Below are 22,024 nucleotides of genomic sequence, written 5' to 3' on the forward strand. Positions count from 1 at the left end.
CCACAGGATAAGGCATAAAAGCCTGAATATTTTATAAGTAATGTGTGAAATAATAATTATTCAACAGTCTAACAAATGTAAGGAGGGTCAGATTGAAATGGGTCATTCCATTGTTAAAACCATCCATTGGCCAATAGTGAGTGATATTTCCTTTGCTAAGCAGAACAAATACAGGCACTGAGTTCTGTAATTCCTCATTCCTTTTTATGATCAGGAGGGAAACACAATAATCCTATGTGACTGCGAAGCTCTGCTTTTCAAAACCTGTTGTCCACCTTTGCTCTTAATTGGTCATAGCTGTTTGCCAGTGGCACTGCAACTGTGCCACATGCTGGGCTTTGGATCTGGAGTGTAATTTGAGAGCCTTTAGAAACTGGGGAAGAGGCAGAGTGAGAAAGTGAATGCACTTTAAGTGATCCTCTTCTTTGTATTCAATAAATTGCCAAAAAACCTTACATGCAAATAAAATCAAAGCTCTGGGGAATGAGGGAAGGAGAGACTCATTGGCATCCATGCCTAGTGCCTTACAAAGAGGGTCACAAATACTTTGAACTTAATGATTATTCTCCCAGGAGGAGCCAAAACTCATTTTAATAAGGGTTTTCAGCCATAAAACAAATACATATCAGCAGAGCTCTAGACCTCAGAATTAGATAAAATATTAGAAATTCTTCTTCCCTTTCTGAGCCCATAAATGGTGCTCAGGAGTGTGTCAGCCACATTGCTGGGCTTTCTTCAGCCAGCATGGTAACTGGCTGACCTGTCTGGAAGATTCCATTTCCAGGGCCCAGAGACCCACTCACATCACAATTTTCCTACACTCTGACCCCCTATCAAGTCACAAGGATCAAACCATGCATGGAACACACAGGTCATGGGGACGCCTGAATTCTGGTCAAGGATATAAGGATTAGAATCGATGAAATTGTAAGAGGATCAAGAAAACCTACTGGAAGCATGATCAACCCAAGGCCGCCACCACTGCTTTTTTTTGCCCTTGGCTTTCTGTTTGTCTGCTTCTCCTAAAATAAAATATGTCCAAATATTAATTCTTAGAAGTGAGAAAACAAATTTTGAAAACCACGCTTTAACAACTCAATTGTCAAAATCTAGACAAGTTGCAAAAGTACATCAGAGGTCAGGGAAAGGAACTATATTGAATCTGGAATGTTTACACAAATGAACAGTTGATTTCACAAGGCAAATACTAAGTGTTCTATGAACATTATGCCACAATTTCACTTTTTTTTAGTACTGGAGGGCATATAAAGAAACATAAAAAAGAAGGGATTATCTCTCAAAAAGGCATCTCACATTGAATTCGTCATTGAATTAACAGATAAGAAGCATCACCTAAATTTTATAAAACAATTTAGGGACAAATAATTTGTAAAAATGCATATATTCCAATAACCAGAAATTTCCTTGTGATTATTTTAAAGCATGGGTGAAAAAATACAAATTTATTGGTGTTTAATAGATGCTATGCACTGGAAAATACCATGCATTATTTCTCCATTCCCTTCAAACAAAAAAGCATGCAAACATTTATAAGACCTTTTAAATTTAATTGCATATAATAAATCTATAATCAGATATAATAAATATATATTCAGCTTCAGTTTCATTGGAATAGATAATAATTGAAGGATATCCTAACTACCATTATTCAGATGTCACATAAAATATGTATACATACTGTTTTTTATATAAAATTTATAGAAATCAAAGATAATAGTAGATTCTGTATTTGAAATATCTTCCCTAAAGGAATAAATCAAACAAATTCATGCTCATTTTCTTCAGAAACACATCTTTGTGAAACAAAAGCTAGGTTATGAGTTGATTAAAATTGTTTTGCTGAAGAGGAAGTACTCGTGAAATCATGAAGTCACTAAATAGGTCCTTTATGAAACACATACATGCATCTCATTCACAATCAGAAGACAAAACTTGCTAAGTTAAAAAAAAAACATTGATAATATTCACAGAGTGAGAATGTTATTTTACAGCCCTACCCATCATCATGCTATCATTCAATGTCAAGCTACTTGAACAAGAGGGAAATGCTCGACATACTTTCATCATCCTCTTCAGAGAGTTTTTGGATGTCTTGGCCTTCCCCTGATTCCTGGGTCAAGCTCAGCATCCTCTCCTTACCCTTTTTGTATTTCTGTTGCCTGGCTTTAATGCGATCCATCCTGTAAAATAAAATAGCAGCAGCAATGCCAAGAATGCACCCACAGTTATCACATGGTCAGTTTGGCCTTAAATTTGTAGATATGTAGGTAAAATCATAGACGAAGTGGCCAATATTTGGGATTTATGAATGTTGTTTTTTTTTATCAGCAACAAGCATCTCCTTGGGATGTCTATATGTGTGTGTGTGTGCATATTATTTTGCTCTATATAGATGTTAATTTTACTAATATGATCATAATTATGCTAAGATTTGATATGCAATACTTTATGTCCACTGACACCCTGTACCATAGCCATTTTAAACAATCCTTGTTCTTGCAATTTTTAAAAATAAGAACTCTATCTCACATAGTTGGGAAGATCAAATGTAAAGGTATAAAAGTGTGAGAATTGTTTTATAAAAAGCAAGTTGCTCTCCAGATTTTCATATTCTAGTAGACCACATGACTCTTCTCTATTTCAAATCCAATCTCTCATCAGTTCTAGAAAAATGTATTATTGCATCTTTAATTATTGAGTTAGTGACTTATTTTGTCTGCTTATTCAGGAAGCCCAACTCTTCAGAAACTACAATGCTGAACTCTACTTCCCAGACCTGCCCTCCTACAGTGTTCCATTTCTTAATTTAATTTTTAAAAATTCTGCTCAAGTTTTTAAGCAGACTAACTGCCATTTCTGTTTCCGGCAGCCTAAACAACACTTTTAGCTTCTCTTTTGCAATGGCTATTACCTTCATTCTTTTATATTCTGACTTTCTGTCACCTAAGAAGATGTATTCTTAAACAAATGGAAAAACTCAGTGAAGTGAATAGTAGTAACAAGTCTCCCTAATGGGTAAATAGGAACTCATTCTAAATGTGGGTCCAAGTTTGTTACTTGTCTAGACCTGATGTAGATAACCAGAAACAACAATAGCAACAGTTATGCCATAACTGCTTATATAACAGTTTATATACCTCATATCTTTGTGGAAATAACCAGGCCATGGGATGATATGACTTATGGTAGCAAACATTTTTTGCACGGGGAAAGGAGCTGGGAAGTGAAACCAGAATGGAATGAAGGAATCTCAGAAAACTTGGGGAATTTTCTTGGCAGGGTGATGGATTCTCTGCTTTCCTGGAGAAAGTGGCTAGGTTTTGAACTCTGTGGCCATCAGCTCTTAAACCCAGCCCCCAAATGAAGCATTACCAATCCTCAGAAGTTACATTTACTGCTAAAAATGTCACTCAAAGAAAATTTATTTCAAGGGCTATTTTAAAAATTAACTAATTTGAAGAAAAATTCTCAAATCTCCCAGAAATTCAGTCCATTACTTGGTTTATCCAGAGCATGGCAGTAACAAAAAGTCTTAAACTGAATACAGGAAAACAGGGGTTGTATTTCTAGTGCCATCTCTAGTTTGTTGTGGATTTTAAGTCATCTAATGTCATGGATCATGAGTTTCTTCCCAGAGAGTCTGTATTATAATATCTTTAGAGATCCTTCCAAAACTAGGACTTTGTATTTATTCCCTTAATCCACAGATATAATAAACATTTACTCCAACTGAATAGGATGGGGAAAGACCCTGTCTCATTCATACGCATTTAATCTTTATAAAAACCCAGGTAGAATTGTGAGCCCCAATTTATTTATTTATTTTTTTAAATTTTTATTTATTTATGTATGATAGTCACAGAGAGAGAGAGAGAGGCAGAGACACAGGCAGAGGGAGAAGCAGGCTCCATGCACCGGGAGCCCGACGTGGGACTTGATCCCGTGTCTCCAGGATCGCGCCCTGGGCCAAAGGCAGGCGCCAAACCGCTGCGCCACCCAGGGATCCCGTGAGCCCCAATTTAAAACAGAAAGCTGAAGTTCAGAGAATCAGACTGACTTAATCACAGTTCTAGAGTAAACCACTGAACCAAGACTAGACATTGGTCTTGTCCGACGTGGCTCCCCTTTCTACCACATTGCAGCTCTCTTTCTTTTAAATTACTTCCACATGGCGCCTGGCTGGCTCAGCGGTTAAGTGCCTGCCTTTGGCCCAAGGTGTGATCCTGGAGTCCCAGGATGGAGTCCCACATCAGGCTGCCTGAATGGAGCCTGCTTCTCCCTCTGCCTGTGTCTCTCATTTATTTAAAAAAATAAGTAAACTACTTCCACGTTCAGTCCAGTGGGCATAGGCCACTGCCCTGACACAGAGCACATACCCGGAAGTTGTAAATGTTAACACCAATGGGTTTTTCAGGCTAATGGGACACGAGAGCCAGCTGAATGAGAACTGACAAACCACAATTAAAAGGAAAGGAGAAGGAGATAAGATCAAGCCTCCTTACTGCCTTTTTAGCTGATCCATTGACTTTTTCTCTTCCTCAATTCTTGCCTTTACAGCCTTTACAATTGTGGCCTGGAAAAGTTCAGCCCCTCTAGAGAAAAAATGGAAATAGACAACATATTAGTATTTCTATCATTGTTACTTACCTTTCGCTGAAAATGATTATCAAGGCTCAGAAAACATTTCTTTGGGGGCTATTAACTAGAGCCTCTTGGCTAGGATGGGGAGTCCCAAGCCCTGTGTAGAAGCTCCTTCCTGGTGGATGAACACATCACAGCTTCTCCTGGCAGGGAGTGGGCTGCTCACAACCACAGGAGATCAGTAAAACAAACAAACAAACAAACAAACAAACAAACAACAGTTTGTGTTTTCTAAGACCTTAAAAAGAATGCACCCCTTCAAACCTGTCCCACAGAACCTTATGTCTTAGCGAAGCATTACTCACCTGACCTTATTATAATTGTCCCATGAGGGGCTGTTGGCAAGGAGGAGTGAGTCAAGATTAGTTTTGTACTCAATGAGCAGAAAAGGGTATGGAGTGAGCTGGGATTCCCTAAGGAAATACTCAAAGTTGGAGTTCAAACTCCATCACTGGGATGTTTAGATTACTGCCTCTTTGCTTCTCTTCTTCCTGTCCTTCCATTCCCTTCTGTTTGTTCTCACTTTTCAAGTCAACTTTAGGGTCCCCAAAGATCTATTTCATCAACTTCTCTTAATATCTTCAATTCTGTTCCACTGTCATCTGGTCACACGTGCTTGGTAAATCCCAAGTGGTTAGGAACTAGAGCGGGTAGATGGTATATCTGCCCTGTGCCGGGCTGTTGTCAGAAGGGCAGAAAAGGTGTCATGGGGCACATTATCTGCTGATCCCTCATGCGCCCAGGAAATTCTGCTCTGTAGTGACTACTTAAAAACCTCACACTTTTCTCAAATTAGAATTCTGTCAAAGGCTTTTTACTCCTAGTAACCTAGTCTCCCAGATTCCTGGAAAGAACACAAGTCATGAGGTAATAGTTTGCTCAGCTGCCTATCACCTATACTATGGACACCATTTCCTGCAGGGACAGTGGGAGAGGTGACATTCTCACCTGCAGACTTCCTGGGCTCTAGCCCCCCTAACTGCTTGCAGCCCAAGAGACTCCATCCTGCCCTTTATTCCTCTCTTTCTGCATTTTCAGCCTTCCTGCTGCCACCAAATCCTCCTCAGAAGTATGCAAACAGGCTCACATCTTGCTAATCTTAGAAAAAAAAAACCACGCCCCACTGCACAGTGTTCTATGTATAACCTTCGTCACTGTACCCACATGAATATCTACAGCCACTGTCCCCAAGCTTCTCCCTTCAACCTCAGATCACTGGAGTTGGGCTGCAGTCCCCATGTGTTGAGGTCACTGAGGTCAATATTCAGTTTTCAGGCATGTGTTTGTATGCCCTGTCTGTTGGACTTCTGCTTGGAAGTAGCCTACCTCAGTCTCCTCAGGCATCATGCTTTTCTAGTTTTCCTTTTTCCTTTCTGGTTCAGAGTTCCTGGTCTGCTCTGCCCACTTCTTAAATGTGGATGCTCCTCAGGGTCCTCTTCTCATTCACATGCTGTCCAACCACTCTTCGGCTGTAAATCCATCTGTGTCACGATGACACTCAAGTCTATTTCTACCTGCAGACCTATCCTCCTGGCTGTCTGCTGGACTCGTCATGGGTTTAGATTCATAAGCCCACAAGCCCTGCAACTCCCCTGGTTGTGGTCAGTGTTCTCCCAGTCTAGAGCTTCTTGGCTTCTTTACATTAGGTTGGCACCACTGTTTGCTTCCACTAGAATTCCAGCCATATCATCTTCTATCCTCCTTTCCTTTCTACCTCCACCTCCCTTACTTCCAATTGACTCTCCAGTTGTGCCAATTTTACTCTTAAATATCTTCCTGGTTCATCCTATCCTGGGCTAAGCCATTGTCTCTGTCCTGGATCATCAGAGCAGCCACCTGTGTCTACCCAATCTGTCCTCCATACCACAAGCAGGGTGCGCTTCTGAAACACAACTATAGCCACAGCACTCTCTTGCTTCTTCTTGTCTGTGGGGTTACTTTAAAAGTTATAAACACAGCATACAAGGTACCTGATAATTGGACTCCTCCCTATCTCTCCAGCTAATTTGTAATCACTCCCTAACTTCACCTTCAAATTTCTGTGTTTTGGCCACCCTGAGCTTCTCACGGTTTCTTTATTAAAACTTTCCCCAGTGACTTCACTGGGGCTGTGTCTCCTGCCTCCCTCCACTAACTCGTATTCATCCTTCAGGCTACAGCTTAGAACAGACGGCTGCCTTGGTTCTTGCCCCTGGCAGGTGGTTATGTACTCCTGATATAATTCCCAACAGCTTCCTGAATGTCCCCTACCACCACACTAGTCACTGTCATGCTTGTTGCTTGTTGATATGTCCCTCTCCCTCCTATAAGCTCTGAGGGAAGGCCCAAGCAGCTATCTCCTTGTAATACAGTAGGCAGTGAACATATCAATCTATATGATATCCATTCTTTGGAAATTCTGTTGTGAATTCAGTGTTTATTAAGACATGGCTTTTCTTAGGCAAGCACGAGCTGTGCTCTAAATGAAAGCCATTGGTTTCCATAACATGAGGAATATGCTTTCTAAATAGGCAAAAAAGACACATTTATCAGCACAAATACCAGCTGCTCTATGAGTAAATAAAATTACTATTAGGACAAGACAGCCTGAATGAACTCCAGGAGAGAAAAGAAAGAAAAAAAGAAATAAAAGAGAAATAAAGAAAGAAAAAATAAATAAAAAGAAATAAAAAAGGACAAGACATTGTACTCAAATGAAACTGATATCCTGGGTTTTAGAAAAACAATTGTAATGGTAAATTCTAAGGTCAGTCTTGTACATAAAATGAAGTCACTGTTCAACTACATAATGAGGGCCTAGGGTACTGCAAAGCTCCTCAAATTAAATGGAGGTCCCCCACTGAAAATTCTTTGTACTGGGCTCCAAGTTAGTTAACAAAGGCCAGGAATTGCTCCCATATAAATGGACTTCTGAAATAAACATTTTGTTTATCCTGGCAAAGGAAAAGAATATTCTCTAGGAACATTGGTGGTATAGACAAAAGTGTGTTAGTCTAAACCACAAATCAAAATGATAGATTTTTTTCCAAAATTTCATACGATAAGCTAATGTTTATCAGATTATTTAGCACCACAGATCTGATGGGATCTAGCAAGGCTGGTGTCTCTGAGACAGGCAGAGCAGGCTAGGGCACTATGATCCCATCATCTCAATGGCATTCCCTGTAATATCTAGTTTTCTTCCCAGTCTTTTCTCCTAAATCCTCATGATTGAGTCACAAGCTAGAAAAGGAATGGAATCTAAGAAGAAGAAGGTTGTAACAGAATAGAACCAGTGGCCCAGAGAAAAGAAAATCAGGTCACTGGGGAAAGAAGATTGAAAGGAAGGAAAGGATAAGGAAAGATAGAGAAGGAGTTTAGAATGACCCTGGAGTATCACACCCATTCTCAACATAAGGTCTGAAAAATAATACATAATTGTGTTTTTCTCCATTTTCAGGAGATTCTTCTAAACACTGGGTCAGAGAGGGGGAGTGTGGACTAGCCTCTAGACCAACCTGGCCTGTGTTACTGCTTTGGCTGAGGCCAGAATGAGCTATGTCTAGTGAAGTGGTCTGTGCCTTGAGGGCTCTAGACGTCCCAAGCGTCCCAGATCCTTCTAAGTGTGACTTGGTGCCAAAGACCTTCTTATTATTCTTCTATTTTAGGTTTTAAATACCTTGTGCTAAATCCTTCTTGGACTGGTTTTCCTAGAAGGAATTTCTTAATTTCTTGTGGGTTCTACAAGCAAGCTCAGGCAACAGCACAGTGCATTACTTCCAGACAGATTTTTTTAAAGAGAAACCACTTGATTCCATGGCCTGACCTACCTTGATGCCAAGATCTGTGAAGCTTTTATATCAGCCACAACATGTAGGAAATAGTAACTCATGAAAACTCTTCTCTGTAGCAGGAGGAAGGCGAAACATATGCTGTCCCAAATAATTCCTGCTTCACCACTAGGTAGTTTACATGAGGAATCATCATCAGCTGGGATAGAAAAGGAGAAAAAAAAACAAATTAAAATTAAAATCTATTTTCACTGTTATTTTATAATCTCTGCTGTATGATTGTGCTTGGGAAACCCTACAGGCATAAGAGCAACGTTCCGATGCATGGACTCACTTACGGGTGGATTTATTTACAAGCAAAGATACACATTTCAAATCCAGTATCAACATTGATTCATAAGACTGACCACAGTGAACCTTGACAGTGGAAGGCACAGGAGGGTCTCTTTGCTAGGGATTGTTCCTGATTACTTCTTTCTCTCTCAGGGAAAGAGAGATCTCTTTCTCCCTGAGCGAGGGCCATGGAGAAATAATGTCTGTATGGCCCAATGGAAAGGGCAATGCTCTAATACAAAAAAAAAAAAAAAACACAAAAAACAAAAAAACACCTCTTCTGGGAATGGTGATTTGGGGTAATCAGAGGAGCAGTTAACACAGTATGGTCTATTAGAAGGTGTATGAGCAGACACCTTATCTTAAATCAGAACAAAGTCCCAGTAACTCTTCATCATGGGCAAAGTGTAGCCTGGATTGGAGGCCACAGTGGGGAGATTGTCATGTTCAAGTTGCCTGCATTCTGGGCACACAGATGACCAAGCGTGGTATTTCCCACGTTCTGGTGCAAAAGGCAGAGGGATGGAAGTGGAACTTCTGTCTCTGTCCTGGTAGTCTTACTACAGAGACCCTGAAGGGCCTCCCACTTGTTTTCCTGAGTCTGAAGCTCCTTGAGCTTCCTGAAGGGAGAAGGACTGAAGTCTGAGGTACCCTGACAACCCAAGATTCTAGCTGCGATCACACAGATCTGTGGCCCTCCATAACCCTTCCTAATGTAACTCAAAGAAGTCTGGGGGCACACACAATCCTCAGACCTGCCAGAGTTTGGTAAGTTTCCAGAGGATGATCAAAATTGTTTGGAGTAGGGGCACTTCATGTTATGGACACTAGATTCATAAAGTACTACAGTCCTATACCCTACATCTAGAGCCTGTCCCTTTTATCTCTTTTCTTTATGTGCTTTGGCCCAATTTTAAAATTAGAACAGGGCAGCCTGGGTAGCTCAGCGGTTTAGCTCCCGCCTTCGGCCCAGGGCCTGATCCTGGAGACGGGATCGAGTGCCACATCAGGCTCCCAGCATGGAGCCTGCTTTTCCCTCTGCCTGTGTCTTTGCCTCTCTCTCTCTCTGTGTGTGTGTGTCTCATGAATAAATAAAATAAAATAAAATAAAATAAAATAAAATAAAATAAAATAATAAAATAACAATACAACTGCCCTTGCTTCTCTGTCCTTCCATTTCCAAATTTGCTTTTCATACTTACGCATTTTATAGCCTTTGACTGTGCAGGCCAGGCTGAAAGCTTGGATCAACCAGCAACTATTCTGAACCAATTTTTCAATGTATCCACATGCTCCTATCTGAAAAACAAATGAGCAAATTGTGAGACTCAATGCCCAGAAAAAGAAGTCGATGCTTTGTGATCCCAGTCTGTGCAAGAATTCACAAAGTCTCCATGCCAGTGATTCCAGGAGGTATCTGTAGAACCTAAATTTCAGTCACCATGGGGTAGCACATTTGATGCTTTAGCTGTACCATAATTTCCTGGGGGAAAATAAAACCCATGAATAAAGGAAGATTCTTTAGTGTGATGATTTCAGCATGTAGAAGCACCTGTCCTCTCACAGAGAACATCTTACACTCCTATAGAAACAAGTCAAACTCTGATATCAAATGGATGAACAAAGACCCCCAGGACTTTGATTTTGGTACAGTTATTTTCTCACAAGATCAGACAAATTAAACTTATGCTGTTTGCCTGGAGATCAATACAAACATCAGTTGCACGGTGTAATTCTTAGAATAGGAAAAAGCATGTATTTTGAGCCTTTTTTCGTCAATTCTCCGGGCAAAGGAATACTCTTTGTTGACTGGCATGTCGTTTTCTCATAACAATGATTTATGTTATGTTCACATGCTGAGGGGGAAGAAATTTAAACAGACAATCATTGAAGCCAATACATAAAGATAATGGCTGAATTGTGTGTGTTTCCTGGGCACATGTGAGGTAGGAGAATATACTTAGGATTTGTTCCCAAATTGGCTGTTACTCAGATTGAGTCCCTGCACCCAGTGGAACATGCTCTTCACATGAGGATCTCTGTCCTACATGACCATGCTTTCATTTGGGTTCTCTAGGTTGGGAATCTCCTCCTCCCTTTGTCTCTCTGGACACCCTTGAATCTGTTTCTCAAGTCTTTGATAGGTTCAAATGGCATCGTCTCCTGGAAGTCGGCTCCCAACTTATCTAGGCAAGGAATGAGGCACTCCTTTTTTGTTTTGGTTTCCTCAAATGTTGTGATAATTAGCATTAGCAGCCCATATTATAATTATTAATAAGTAGTTTTGTCTTCCCTTTTAGAATGGGAGTTTCTGAGGGTAAAACCTGAAAGCAATACTAGATCTAGTTCTTTAAGACAAAAATAGTGCCTAGTGAGGAACAAGTCTGCAATGTAGTTTGAGTGGATGAATGGGTGAGTAAATGGACTTTGCAGCCATACATTTTTCAGGATTGGTTGTAGGAATCAGCTTCTGTCAACAGATCCCTCACCCTCAGACTGGCTATTGAGTGAAATGGTGTTCTGTTGTTCTCTCTGTCCAAGAACTTTCAACACTACCCCAAGTGTAAATAAATATCAGTGAGGTAAAATTGCTGCATTAAGAGTCACTTCTGCTATCAACTGATTTTAGACAAAACAAAATAAATGACTCAAATATATGTTCAAGGTGCCATAGACTTGGCTTTCCAAGACCTCTAAACACAGCAATACACACGAAAAGAAAATTAAATGCCTGCATAGTAGACTTGCCTGGTGAGCTCATCTTAAGAAACCAGGAAGGTGAGAAGCAGGAAGCTATTATCTCATGGCTCCTCTAATGCACTATCACTACTTGGGAATAGCAGGCACAGGATTAACCTTGATTTAGGGCCAGTTAAAGTTGTATTAACTCCTTCGGCTCATGAAAGGTTGTTGCTTAATTTCCTGAGATAGTAAATAACTTAAAAGGTGTCCTTGTGGCTCAAAAGATTTTATGTGATCCTGGGATGACTAGAGGGCCTTGTGAGTTACCTACTAGGTCAGGGGAAAAGTGGTGCCCCATGAACACGGATATTTAATAGCAGAGCAGCTGAACTTTGTAGAGAAGGAGGTGTGTTTTGCCTCCACCTCTACTGGCTTATTTCAGCCCTAGTCAGGACACCTGTTCCCAGAGCTAACTGCAAAGCTGTGTCTTCCTGTGTGTCTAGCATATCTCATGGGTACATAAAATGTGCACTCAACAGCCTATCCTGCCTCATTCCCCACCCTACAATGTTGCAGAGAACCATGCTCATTTTAATATACACTTCCATAATTCTTCCTAGGTAAGCCAACACAATATCACTTTTGAAGAGATTCAATGACTAATTCAGCTCATAAAAGGGCCATTTTGTAGCACAAAGTGTGAACAATGACAAATTATCCCTCTGAAGACATGGGATTTTAACTTAAAAATACACTTTAGAACTTATTCCTACAAATACCTAGCCTCCTGTCATGTGACTTTGAGATGGGGGAAGTGATTCCAAACAGGATTCTGCTTAATATGGCAAAACAAGAGTAATAAATGTTTCTTTGAATTCTGGCTTTGCATCATCTTATTTGGGGCTTTTAAGAGAGGAGTGTGATGGGCAATTGGGCTTTTAATAACCACTGAGTGGATTGTTTACCCTTGTGCTAAAACCACAAATGTGTTATACAGTGGGAGGCACTTACTGACAGTATGTTTTTCATCGTAATCACAAAAACGTTGTATGCAATCAACCAGTCCCAGTAGCGCAGGATGCTCTTGATGGGTTTCAGCAGCAAATCACCCCCAAAGAGCAGGAAATAGAAGCAGGCCACCAAGTAACCCATGCAAAAGATGCTGATCCTGGTTGTCCCAGTAATGAAGATGATCGTGAGGACAAACCAGAAGAGGTAGCTGAAGATGATCACTTTGGACATGTCTAAGTATGATCTGGAAAACAAACCAAACCATCAGAGAATGATCATACACACAAATAAACAAAAAATTAAGGCAGGAGATTCTGTGTAATGAGGGAACAAGTTCATACTATCCATTTGACTCAATATGGAAGCACTTTGCAAGTCATACTGTGAGCTCTGTGTTCATCTTTCATTTAACACTGCCTCATCTATAGGAAATCCTCACCCAGCTAGTAAGAGATGAGTAAACAAGTTGTGAAAACACTTACCAATATCTTTTTGGGCCAAATTTCCCACAAACAGTGTCCCACAAACAGCATACTACTAGAGTAGTAGAGTACTCAAAATTCTTCCCTGTCTTCCTATAGGAGGCATGAATAATCATGCGGTGGGGAGAGTCTAAGATACGGATGCCTCCTGAAGCAAGAGAGCAGGTAAGAATGGATTCCCTTCAATGAACTAGAAATTGATAGACAAAACAAATGTGTGTTACATCGAAGGTCTTACTGGAGATGGAAATCCCTCTTTGCAGATGAGGAATCATTCTCACAAAGCACACACAGCCATGGTGGGGCTTATAGGCTCTGTCCAACACTCTGTCTTTGGATGGCCCTGAGTTGGAGTTGAGATGTTTATTTGGGGGAGTGATTTCTCCCTGTGAGATGAGACAGCATTCAGGTCAGTCACTGTGCAATAAGTGGCAGCTGCTCGGAGCTTCTGAGCATGGTCACCTGGAGGTGGTACCCACAGGCCAAGACCCATCTGTGTTTGCTTAATTAGAGCTTCTTTATCTTGGAGGTTTTGCTTTGGTTGCTTCTCCTCCCAGGTAAGAGGAAAAACACAGCAGAACAAATTGTGGGTCAGTTATTTGATTAAGGACTTATTGTTTTGTAAGAGTTAATAAAGAATGACTTGATAAAATATGCACTACACTGCCAGCATCATTAGAGAAAGCTGTTCCTAAAAGGTACATTGCCAGATAAGCAAACTTTTCTAACTTTACTCTTTTGGGAATAAAATACTCAATCCTTTAAAATGTTTTCATGAAATTTCCCTCTCAAATATATTTCACCCTTCTTCGACTTCATAGCTAAAGGAGAATGAATAAAATGTCAGTATTTCTCAGTATCCCAGGGGCATTGCAGTTGAAATCAGTGATTCATTTGAGACATAATATCAGAAATGCCTACAAGGCCTTTTGGGCGTATGCACACACACACACTTTGGAGTCAGCCAACTTGGTGTGCTGGCATTTTGAGTGTGAGTGTGTGTGTATGTAGAAACGTGTGTGTTAGTGTATCACGTGCTTTCTGTGGATTTCCCTTCCTTGCCCACAGTCATTAGTTCCTATTCCAGCTGTCCCAGCCTCCACTCCTTAGCACCAGGCTCAGAAATCATAAGACCAGCTTGTGAAGGTCACATGGAAAACACTAGCCAATGTGCTCTGAAGAGGAGCCTCAAGGGCCCCTAAGCAGATGAATGAGCCCTGGCGATACACAGTGATGCTTTGCAGAGCTGCAGAGGAGCATGTGCCTGCAGAGGGTGTGGGGGTTGCCGTGCCTCCCACGACAATGTGGTCACTAACTTCCTGCTCATGATTATGCTGTGGCACGTTACTCCCAAGGCGCACTTCTCTGGCAGTTCTCATTGGAAAATAGAACTAAAAGTTTGAAATAATTCAAATTTTAAAAATCAGCGGTGCACAGAAGTTTTCTAGTTGATGTTTTAGGTTTTCCACAAGTACACTGTAGAGTTGAATACTTATCTTCCTCCAACTTCTCAACCTGATGTGAGAAAATATTTGATTTTGTTCCAGATTTCCTGTAGCCATGAATTATTCAAACGTGTCTGATGCAGGACAAAACGTACACATATACTGTTAATGATTTCTTGTGGATTTCACTATCTTGTCTTCAAATAAAAACTTCTTTAAGAAAAAAAAATACTTCTCTTTCTCCCTTAACGATAGGGAAAAACATCAGCTGCACTGATATGTTTTCTTAGCATCGCAGAGAAGAGGTGAAAAGTGAATGCCCTACCTTATATTGTTATCTAGTGTGGTACATTATTCCTAAATGTAATCTTTAGTCTATGGACCTTAGCTTTTTAAAGCAAATTCACTTATTGATTGTTCAGTGCACGCTGAGCTCTTAGGCTGCTGAGAGGCACAGAAGGGCCTCAGCACCCAGCTGCTTTTGAAGCTAGGCTGCCTGGGTTCAAATCCTTACTCAGCTTTCTCAACTCCAAAATGGCAAAAATAATATCTCAGAGGTGGTCATTAGGGTAAGATGGCTTCATCTATGCAAAGCACTTGGAATGGAGCAGGGCACATAGCAAGCACCCAACAACTCCACTATTAACACTGCCACATGTAGGCCACGAGCTACGGGTAAGGTTCGGGAAGGGCGCAAGCACCAAAGTAAGTTAGAAGTGAACTTTGCCCTAAGTTATCTGAGACTGGGAGTGGGATAGATTTTTCAAATAACAATCCCATGCAAACAAGATACTCTGGGCCTCAGAAGCCGGGGAGTAAACCTCATGTGAGGAGAGGCACCCCGACTGGAATAAGACTGATTTCCGGGCTGCGCATCACTGCAGTGGAGCCGGAGGGCAGGTGCTAACTAGCACCAATCCGGAAGTCCAGAGGTGCAGGGCGGGTGAGGAGGCATAGAAAATGCCACCAGCCCTTCTGGCCCCAACTGCAGGGGGCAGAGCTGGACTGTGACTGCTGAGGGCACAGACAGGGGGTGCTCGCCATGACGCAGAAGCAGGGGAAAGAAAGCACGAGGACTTGGGAACCCAGAGAACATGGAAGGATCACAGAGTGACAAGTTTAGTCAGGTTTAAATGCAAACTCTGCTGAGGGGACAATCAGGCTGCCACGTTCAGCTGCCACCAGACTGCAGAGGACAGTGGAGGACAGAGATGGTACTGCAAGGGGAACCCACATGCCCTAGGAGATGTCACACAAGAGGAGTGCCAGCATGGGACAGGCTGTATGGTTCCCAACCCGCCACAGGGCCCACTGAATAGGGAGGACCAGGAGAAGAATGGATGAAGGGAAGAGGGACACGGAACGAGGATGAGAAACGGGGATCAAGAGGGACAGGGATGAGGAGAGGGACAGGGGATGAAAAGGAGGGTTGGGGTGAAGAGGAGGGATGGGGGATCAAGAAGGACAGGAATGAGGAGAGGGACAGGGAATGAAGAGGAGGGTTGGGATGAAGAGGAGGGATGGAGGATCAGGAGGGACAGGGATGAGGAGAGGAAGGGGATGAAGAGGAGGGTTGGGGTGAAGAGGGGGATGGGGGATCAGGAGGGACAGGGGCTGAAGAGGAGGAGGAAGAGGATAAAGATGAAGGACGGCGAATCAGAAGAGGGGTCTCTGCTGGCACACCAGGAACAGCATCATGGGCACTAGTCACTTTGTGTGTGAAGAAGTGGAGGTAAACTGAGGGGAAATGTGTGGTTAATGCTGAGAAAGGCAGAAGCAGAAATGTAATTCAGCAGTTCAGCCTCGGGACCACCAAGCCCTCTGTCTGCATTTCTGAGCCTGTTGTGTACCGTTAGCTGCCCAATTTCCCAAGAATGGCAGAGAGACCTGTAAGTGGAGGTACGTCCTTCAAGTGAAATGCATGCGCAAAGTGGCTCCAGACCCACACAGCCGCCCTCACCTGCAGTGAATGAAATCTGGCACGGGGTTATGCTGGCTGAAAGAGGCCGCATCAAGGTTCATGCAGATCTCCACATTGTCCCCAGCCATGATCCGCACGGCAGCCTTGTTTTCGTCCTCAAAGATCTGCCTTTGCAAGGAGGCACACAGGAGCAGCATGAAGTCATCTGGCAAGACAGAGGGATGGCTGAGTGACCTTCTCCTCATCCTGGTTTCTACAGTGTACAAAACAGTCCCCATATGGGATGAGCTGCTCCCCAGCTCCTGACTGAGTCACGTTCCCAAAGCTCCTATTGTACAGTTCTTCCTGGATTCTGATCTTGGGGCCTGTCCCACCTTGCCCACCATGGAAGATGCAAGAGAGGGGCACAGACACAGAAGTCTAGATTTTTGTCTGCATGGTGGTGAGTACAAGTATCAGGTGATAATCACTAGTCTTGTGACTTTCATATGGGATAATGTTTATTTGCATTTATCTCCCATCACAATTTTGAGGAGGCCAGTTGAGTAGACTTCCCCATCTTTATCATTTTACTTGTGGTAGAGGCAGACACTTCTTCATCCCCTCAATCCACAATTGTATTGGTTACCAGACTCTTCCCAGAGTGGACAGGGCAATGAAGGCAGGTGGAATGCAGATAGAGATCATGGCTAGTTATGGGCAGGCAGCTTCCCAGCACCAAGTGGCTTCATTGTACTTTACATTAAACCTGAGTGTGTGGGGCAGCATGGTGCCTCTGGAGGTGGCCCTCTCATTTTAGGTGGGGCTGCTCTGACCTTGGCATCATCAGCCTGCCCATGGAAGGGCCAGGGGCTATAACCTGGCACTAGAGCATCTGCAATTTGGGTAGTATCTTCCTAGCTTCCACAGTCTTAACATTAGCTTCGATCTGTCTGTGGTGGCAGCCTGAAAGAACCACTTTACAAAAAACAAGCCCTCCCTCTGCAGTCTATCTTCTAGAAGGAGGATGAGTAGAGGTAGGTGTGTGTGTGTGTGTAGTGGGGGGTTGGGGAGTGTGTGTGTGTGTGTGTGTGTGTGTTGAGAGGTAAAATTATGGAAATGGATATGGTATTTCCCATGTTTATTTATTAATTTTGCAAATGTAATAGGGCAAGTAGAAGCCATTAAGAACTTGTGATATTAATGCATCAAGACAAGCTTTTACATGATCACAAAGTGTGTTGGAAGAGGCAGGGGTACTAATGCACAATGCGCAAAGCAGGATTACCAAAGGGAAAACCAAACCCCAGTGCTCTGCAGCCCCATGGCTGCAACACTTACAGACAAGAAACACGGGGTTGGGCCGCACGATGAAGTCTGGGAAGTACAGCCACTTTATGATGTTGTCATTGAAGCTAGCACCCTTGAATCTCCATGGGTAATCTGCAGGGAGGGAAGTGGTAAACAGCAAAGTCAGTATGTATGCCTCTTCCCTGCCCCTGTCCCAGAGGTCCATGACACATGAGGGCTGACGACAAGAGCAGCTTGTCTCAGGAAGGGCCTGCTCACCTCTGCAAGGAGCCGGAGGGATGCCAATGCAGATGAAGTACTGGAAGGTGATGATGCAAGCCAGGAAGCAGCAGTACTTGGGCCAGATCTCTGCAATGGCCTTTCTTCTGCGTCGATATAAGACAGCGATCAGCCAGCAGGCATGAATCATGGCATAGAAATCCATTCGCTGACCAATTACATTAACTGACATTAGGAAACAGGTCTGTGTAAGGATGAAAAGAGGCAAAAAAAATTGGGTTTACAGGGAAGGGAAGTGGTATCACCTGTCAGCCCTGTGCTCAGATGCCTGCATTCCTAAGGGCAGGTCTCTCCACACATGTTCACCGAGTCTTGCCTCTTTGGGGGGGTCCTTCAGTGTGAAGACTGAAATATTGTATAAATTACTTCCAAGGAAATGACTGACTATAACACTGTTAATAAGAACCACTTTGAACTGTGAAGAGAATACAGCTATGATCTCTTCATGAAGGATTACTGTCCCAAATACCACAACCATTTCAGGTCGCATCACTTCATTTTGGCCAAAGCTAGACTTCCAGAATGCACAAAACACAAAGAAGATTTGTAATACATAAGAGAAACCAGTTGAAATGACAAAGTGATATCCAAGCATCTGCAAGGCCACAGAGATGCAGGGAGGCTAGGTTCAGTGCTGCAGAGTCTGGAATATTGGCTTTGGTCTTAGAAAACTTTCAACAGGCCAGAGTAACCTTTCAGGAAAATCTCCTCCTGCTGATCTTGAGGAGACAGTCATCATAGCATGGAGACGTACAAGTAAGCTCTCGTGGCCAGCTGGCCAAACACAGCAATTGGAATTTTCACGGAAAAAAAGAAAAAAAAAAAAAAACACCCATGTCAGCAAGGAAACTCACCTCCAGACCAAACTTGTAGAAGAAGTAATTTATGAAATATTTGGCACAATTTATAAGCCCATCATCTAGATGGAGTCTTGTAATGTCATGAAAGATGGTTTTAGACACAGGGGCCGTGAGGTTGTTTCGACCTCGATAGTATTCCTGATGGCGGTAAATCGTAACCTCGAAGGCCAGAATGGCCAGCATCAGGAGATTATTCTACAAAGCAAGAAAACACAGATGCATGAAGTGAAATGTTTTCACTTGGTAATTTTAGGCAACCCCTGTAATAAATCTTTTTTCTCCCATCCTTGGTGTCTAAAAGAACAATGCTTTATAAAATTCCAACTCTATAAAAGTCTTGAATTCAATGTTCATTTTCCCTATGGTGTAGTAACAAGGTGGTGAAGCTGCCTGCACGGTACCAATCAGGGTAACTTCCAGGATGCTGGGATCTAGAGGCTCTAGGCAGAAGGCTGATGATGCTCATTCCTGTTTCTGGAAAAGTACACTAACCATAAAAGATGCAGTGACCAGTTGCCTTGGGGTGGTCCAACCTTGTTTGCAAATAGCAGCACAAATCAGTACAGAGCCATCTGGGAAACAGACTAAGCCATAGGGGAACATCTTTCAACATCCCAGAAATCTGGCTAGAGAGAGCTGCAGACTGACAAACATGCTGCTGGTGATAACAAAGTCATAATAATAATAATAATGAAAATAGTTAACGTTGATGGCACCACATGTGCCTGACACTATTCTGATCGCTCTTTTCAGGTATCAGTTTGTTTTATCCTTATAGCAGCTCTTGATGGTGGGTAGCATTTGTATTGTTGCAAATGATGTCTGTTGTAGGAGAAAAAAATGAGAAAGCTACACACAAAATATGGAACACTTAGTACATTAAAAAATTCCAGGTGTTGAGTATAAATTCTTTCTTTTTCTTTCTCTTTCTTTCTTTCTTTTTTTTAAAGATTTTATTTATTCACTCATGAGAGACACAGAGAGAGGCAGAGACGTAGGCAGAGGTAGAAGCAGGCTCCCTGTGGGGAGCCCAATGCAGGACTCGATCCTGGGACCCCAGGATCATGCACTGAGCTGAAGGCAGACACTCAACCACTGAGCCACCCAGGTGTCCCTAAATGCTTTATTTCTAAGCACTTAGTTTCTTTCAAAGACAGGTTGTTAAAAATTGTTTTACCTTTAATGTTTAAACTAGCTGGAATTTAAACAAAAGCTTGAAGAACAAAATTATATTACCTTTCAACATATGTCCTTTATTAAACGTTATAGAGAGACAGAATTTACACAGTAAAAATTTCTCATAATACTATACCTCCCCCTCTTAGGGATAATCACTGTAGTCAATTTGTGTATTTTATGCAGTATTTTTCTTTGCATCTAGAAGAGATCACATTATGCATAGTGCACTAAAATCTGCCTTTTTTTAAAAAAAAGTTAATATTTTGGACATCTTTCAGCATCTCACGTTATCTATCTACCTCAATCTTTTAGTAGTTAGATAATACTCTAGTGAATATACTTGTCAGACTTTATTCAATTAATCTCAAACTACACAATCATTTGTACCGTGTGACACTGATGGTAATGTTAATCATTTGTTTCAAAGGTGATTCCAAATGTCACACAAAAAGGTGAGATTATTATCAGATGAAATATCAGAGGTCTCATAGCAAAGGATCTCAGGCGTTAACTGTGCAGAGGCACAGAAAAGTATGATTGGGGCCTTACCCTCAGGTAGACAAGCAGAGGGGAAGACTTCCTCAGGCCAACCCATTCTGTTGGGTCAATAGGAGCGCTATAGAGTTGAGACTTGTTCAACTGGTTGATGGGTATATTTGTTTGGTTTTCATTTGGCTGAAAAGAAGAGAACAAGGAGTTAAAAAAATATAGTTGCACAGATTGGAAGAATTCAGATTCTTCTCCTTAAACTTTGAGCAAAGGGACATGGTGGGGCCAGGAAGGACAGATCCACTTCAGTGGGGAGATCTCAGCAGGGAAAGAGAACTAGGGCCGAGATATATCCAACATGGCTGAGGTGACTGAAAGACCAGACAGAATGGGGGTGTGGGTTCCCCAGTATCTTCCTCACTTCTCTAAAGACCAGTCAAGAAGATCCCCCTGTCTTTGAGGCTCACCAAGGAACAGTTAACAGAAAAGTTCTCAGGCTTAATGGTTTGCAGCTGGTACAACATTTTGCAGACGATGATCACACACGTCCAGACAGTGCAGACACTTGAAGCCAGACGGCGTAGCTTGGCGTATGGTAGAGCAAAAGCCCAAGAAATCAAAAATACATAGTTGAACAGAGACACCTGAAAACATAAAATCAGAAATGGGGACAAAAATACATAACACGGCACAATAGCCACAAAATGTGTGGCTACTTGATTTATTAAGTTTGGCAAAGTTTGATTGAGTTTCTAGCACGTATGAGGCACTGCCCTAGGGATGTGTGTGTGTGTGTGTATGTGTGTGCAAGGGGTCTTGTATGGCAGAAAGACACATAACCAGATAATGTCAGTGTAGCGTAGCAGTGGCTTGGTGATACATGGGAACAGGCTCCTGCGAGAACACCCAGAAGGGGTCCTTGGCCCAATCTGGAGCTTCTAGAACATTTTCCAGAAGGGATACCACCTGAGCTGAACCTTGAAAGATGCATAAAGTCAGCCAAGCAAAGAAAAGTGAGAACTGCATTCCAGGTAAAGGCAAGTATAGGCAGAAAAGCATGAAGCAGCATGGAATGGATAAAGAAGATGTGGTTTATGTACACAATGGAATATTCCTCAGCCATTAGAAACGACAAATACCCACCATTTGCTTCAACGTGGATGGAACTGGAGGGTATTATGCTGAGTGAAGTAAGTCAATCGGAGAAGGACAAACAGTGTATGTTCTCATTCATTTGGGGAATATAAATAATAGTGAAAGGGAATATAAGGGAAGGGAGAAGAAATGTGCAGGAAATATCAGAAAGGGAGACAGAACATAAAGACTCCTAACTCTGGGAAATGAACAAGGGGTGGTGGAAGGGAAGGAGGGTGGATGGTGGGGGTGAATGGGTGATGGGCACTGAGGGGGCCACTTGATGGGATGAGCACTCGGTGTTATTCTGTATGTTGGCAAATTGAACACCAATAAAAAATAAATTTATTATTAAAAAAAAAGGAAGGGACAGGTGACCACAAACCACTGGAAATTCTAAAGTTGAACACAGTGAACTGCAGCAGTAAATGAGGCTGGAGATACAGTTGGGATCCACACCAATGGACCCTTTTTTTATTAATTTATT

General features: G+C 42.1%; 1 protein-coding gene across 2 annotated transcripts in view; it reads right to left on the minus strand.

The window, feature by feature from the left end:
• Positions 1-22,024, minus strand: part of PIEZO2 (piezo type mechanosensitive ion channel component 2) — a 447,149-nt gene that overhangs the window by 57,790 nt on the left and 367,335 nt on the right. For both annotated transcript variants that reach the window (XM_055324440.1, XM_055324441.1), the window contains exons 20-31: positions 20,871-21,047; positions 20,464-20,589; positions 18,730-18,930; positions 17,855-18,059; positions 17,627-17,728; positions 16,346-16,511; positions 12,459-12,702; positions 9,968-10,064; positions 8,472-8,631; positions 4,524-4,613; positions 2,080-2,201; positions 951-1,022 (exon numbers count right to left, since the gene is read on the minus strand). In XM_055324440.1, the coding sequence (XP_055180415.1) occupies positions 951-1,022; positions 2,080-2,201; positions 4,524-4,613; positions 8,472-8,631; positions 9,968-10,064; positions 12,459-12,702; positions 16,346-16,511; positions 17,627-17,728; positions 17,855-18,059; positions 18,730-18,930; positions 20,464-20,589; positions 20,871-21,047 (1,762 nt within the window). The remainder of the gene's footprint in view (positions 1-950; positions 1,023-2,079; positions 2,202-4,523; positions 4,614-8,471; positions 8,632-9,967; positions 10,065-12,458; positions 12,703-16,345; positions 16,512-17,626; positions 17,729-17,854; positions 18,060-18,729; positions 18,931-20,463; positions 20,590-20,870; positions 21,048-22,024) is intronic.

Source organism: Nyctereutes procyonoides, unplaced genomic scaffold (genome assembly GCF_905146905.1).
Source record: "Nyctereutes procyonoides isolate TBG_1078 unplaced genomic scaffold, NYPRO_anot_genome, whole genome shotgun sequence".
Taxonomy (NCBI): Eukaryota; Metazoa; Chordata; class Mammalia; order Carnivora; family Canidae; genus Nyctereutes; species Nyctereutes procyonoides.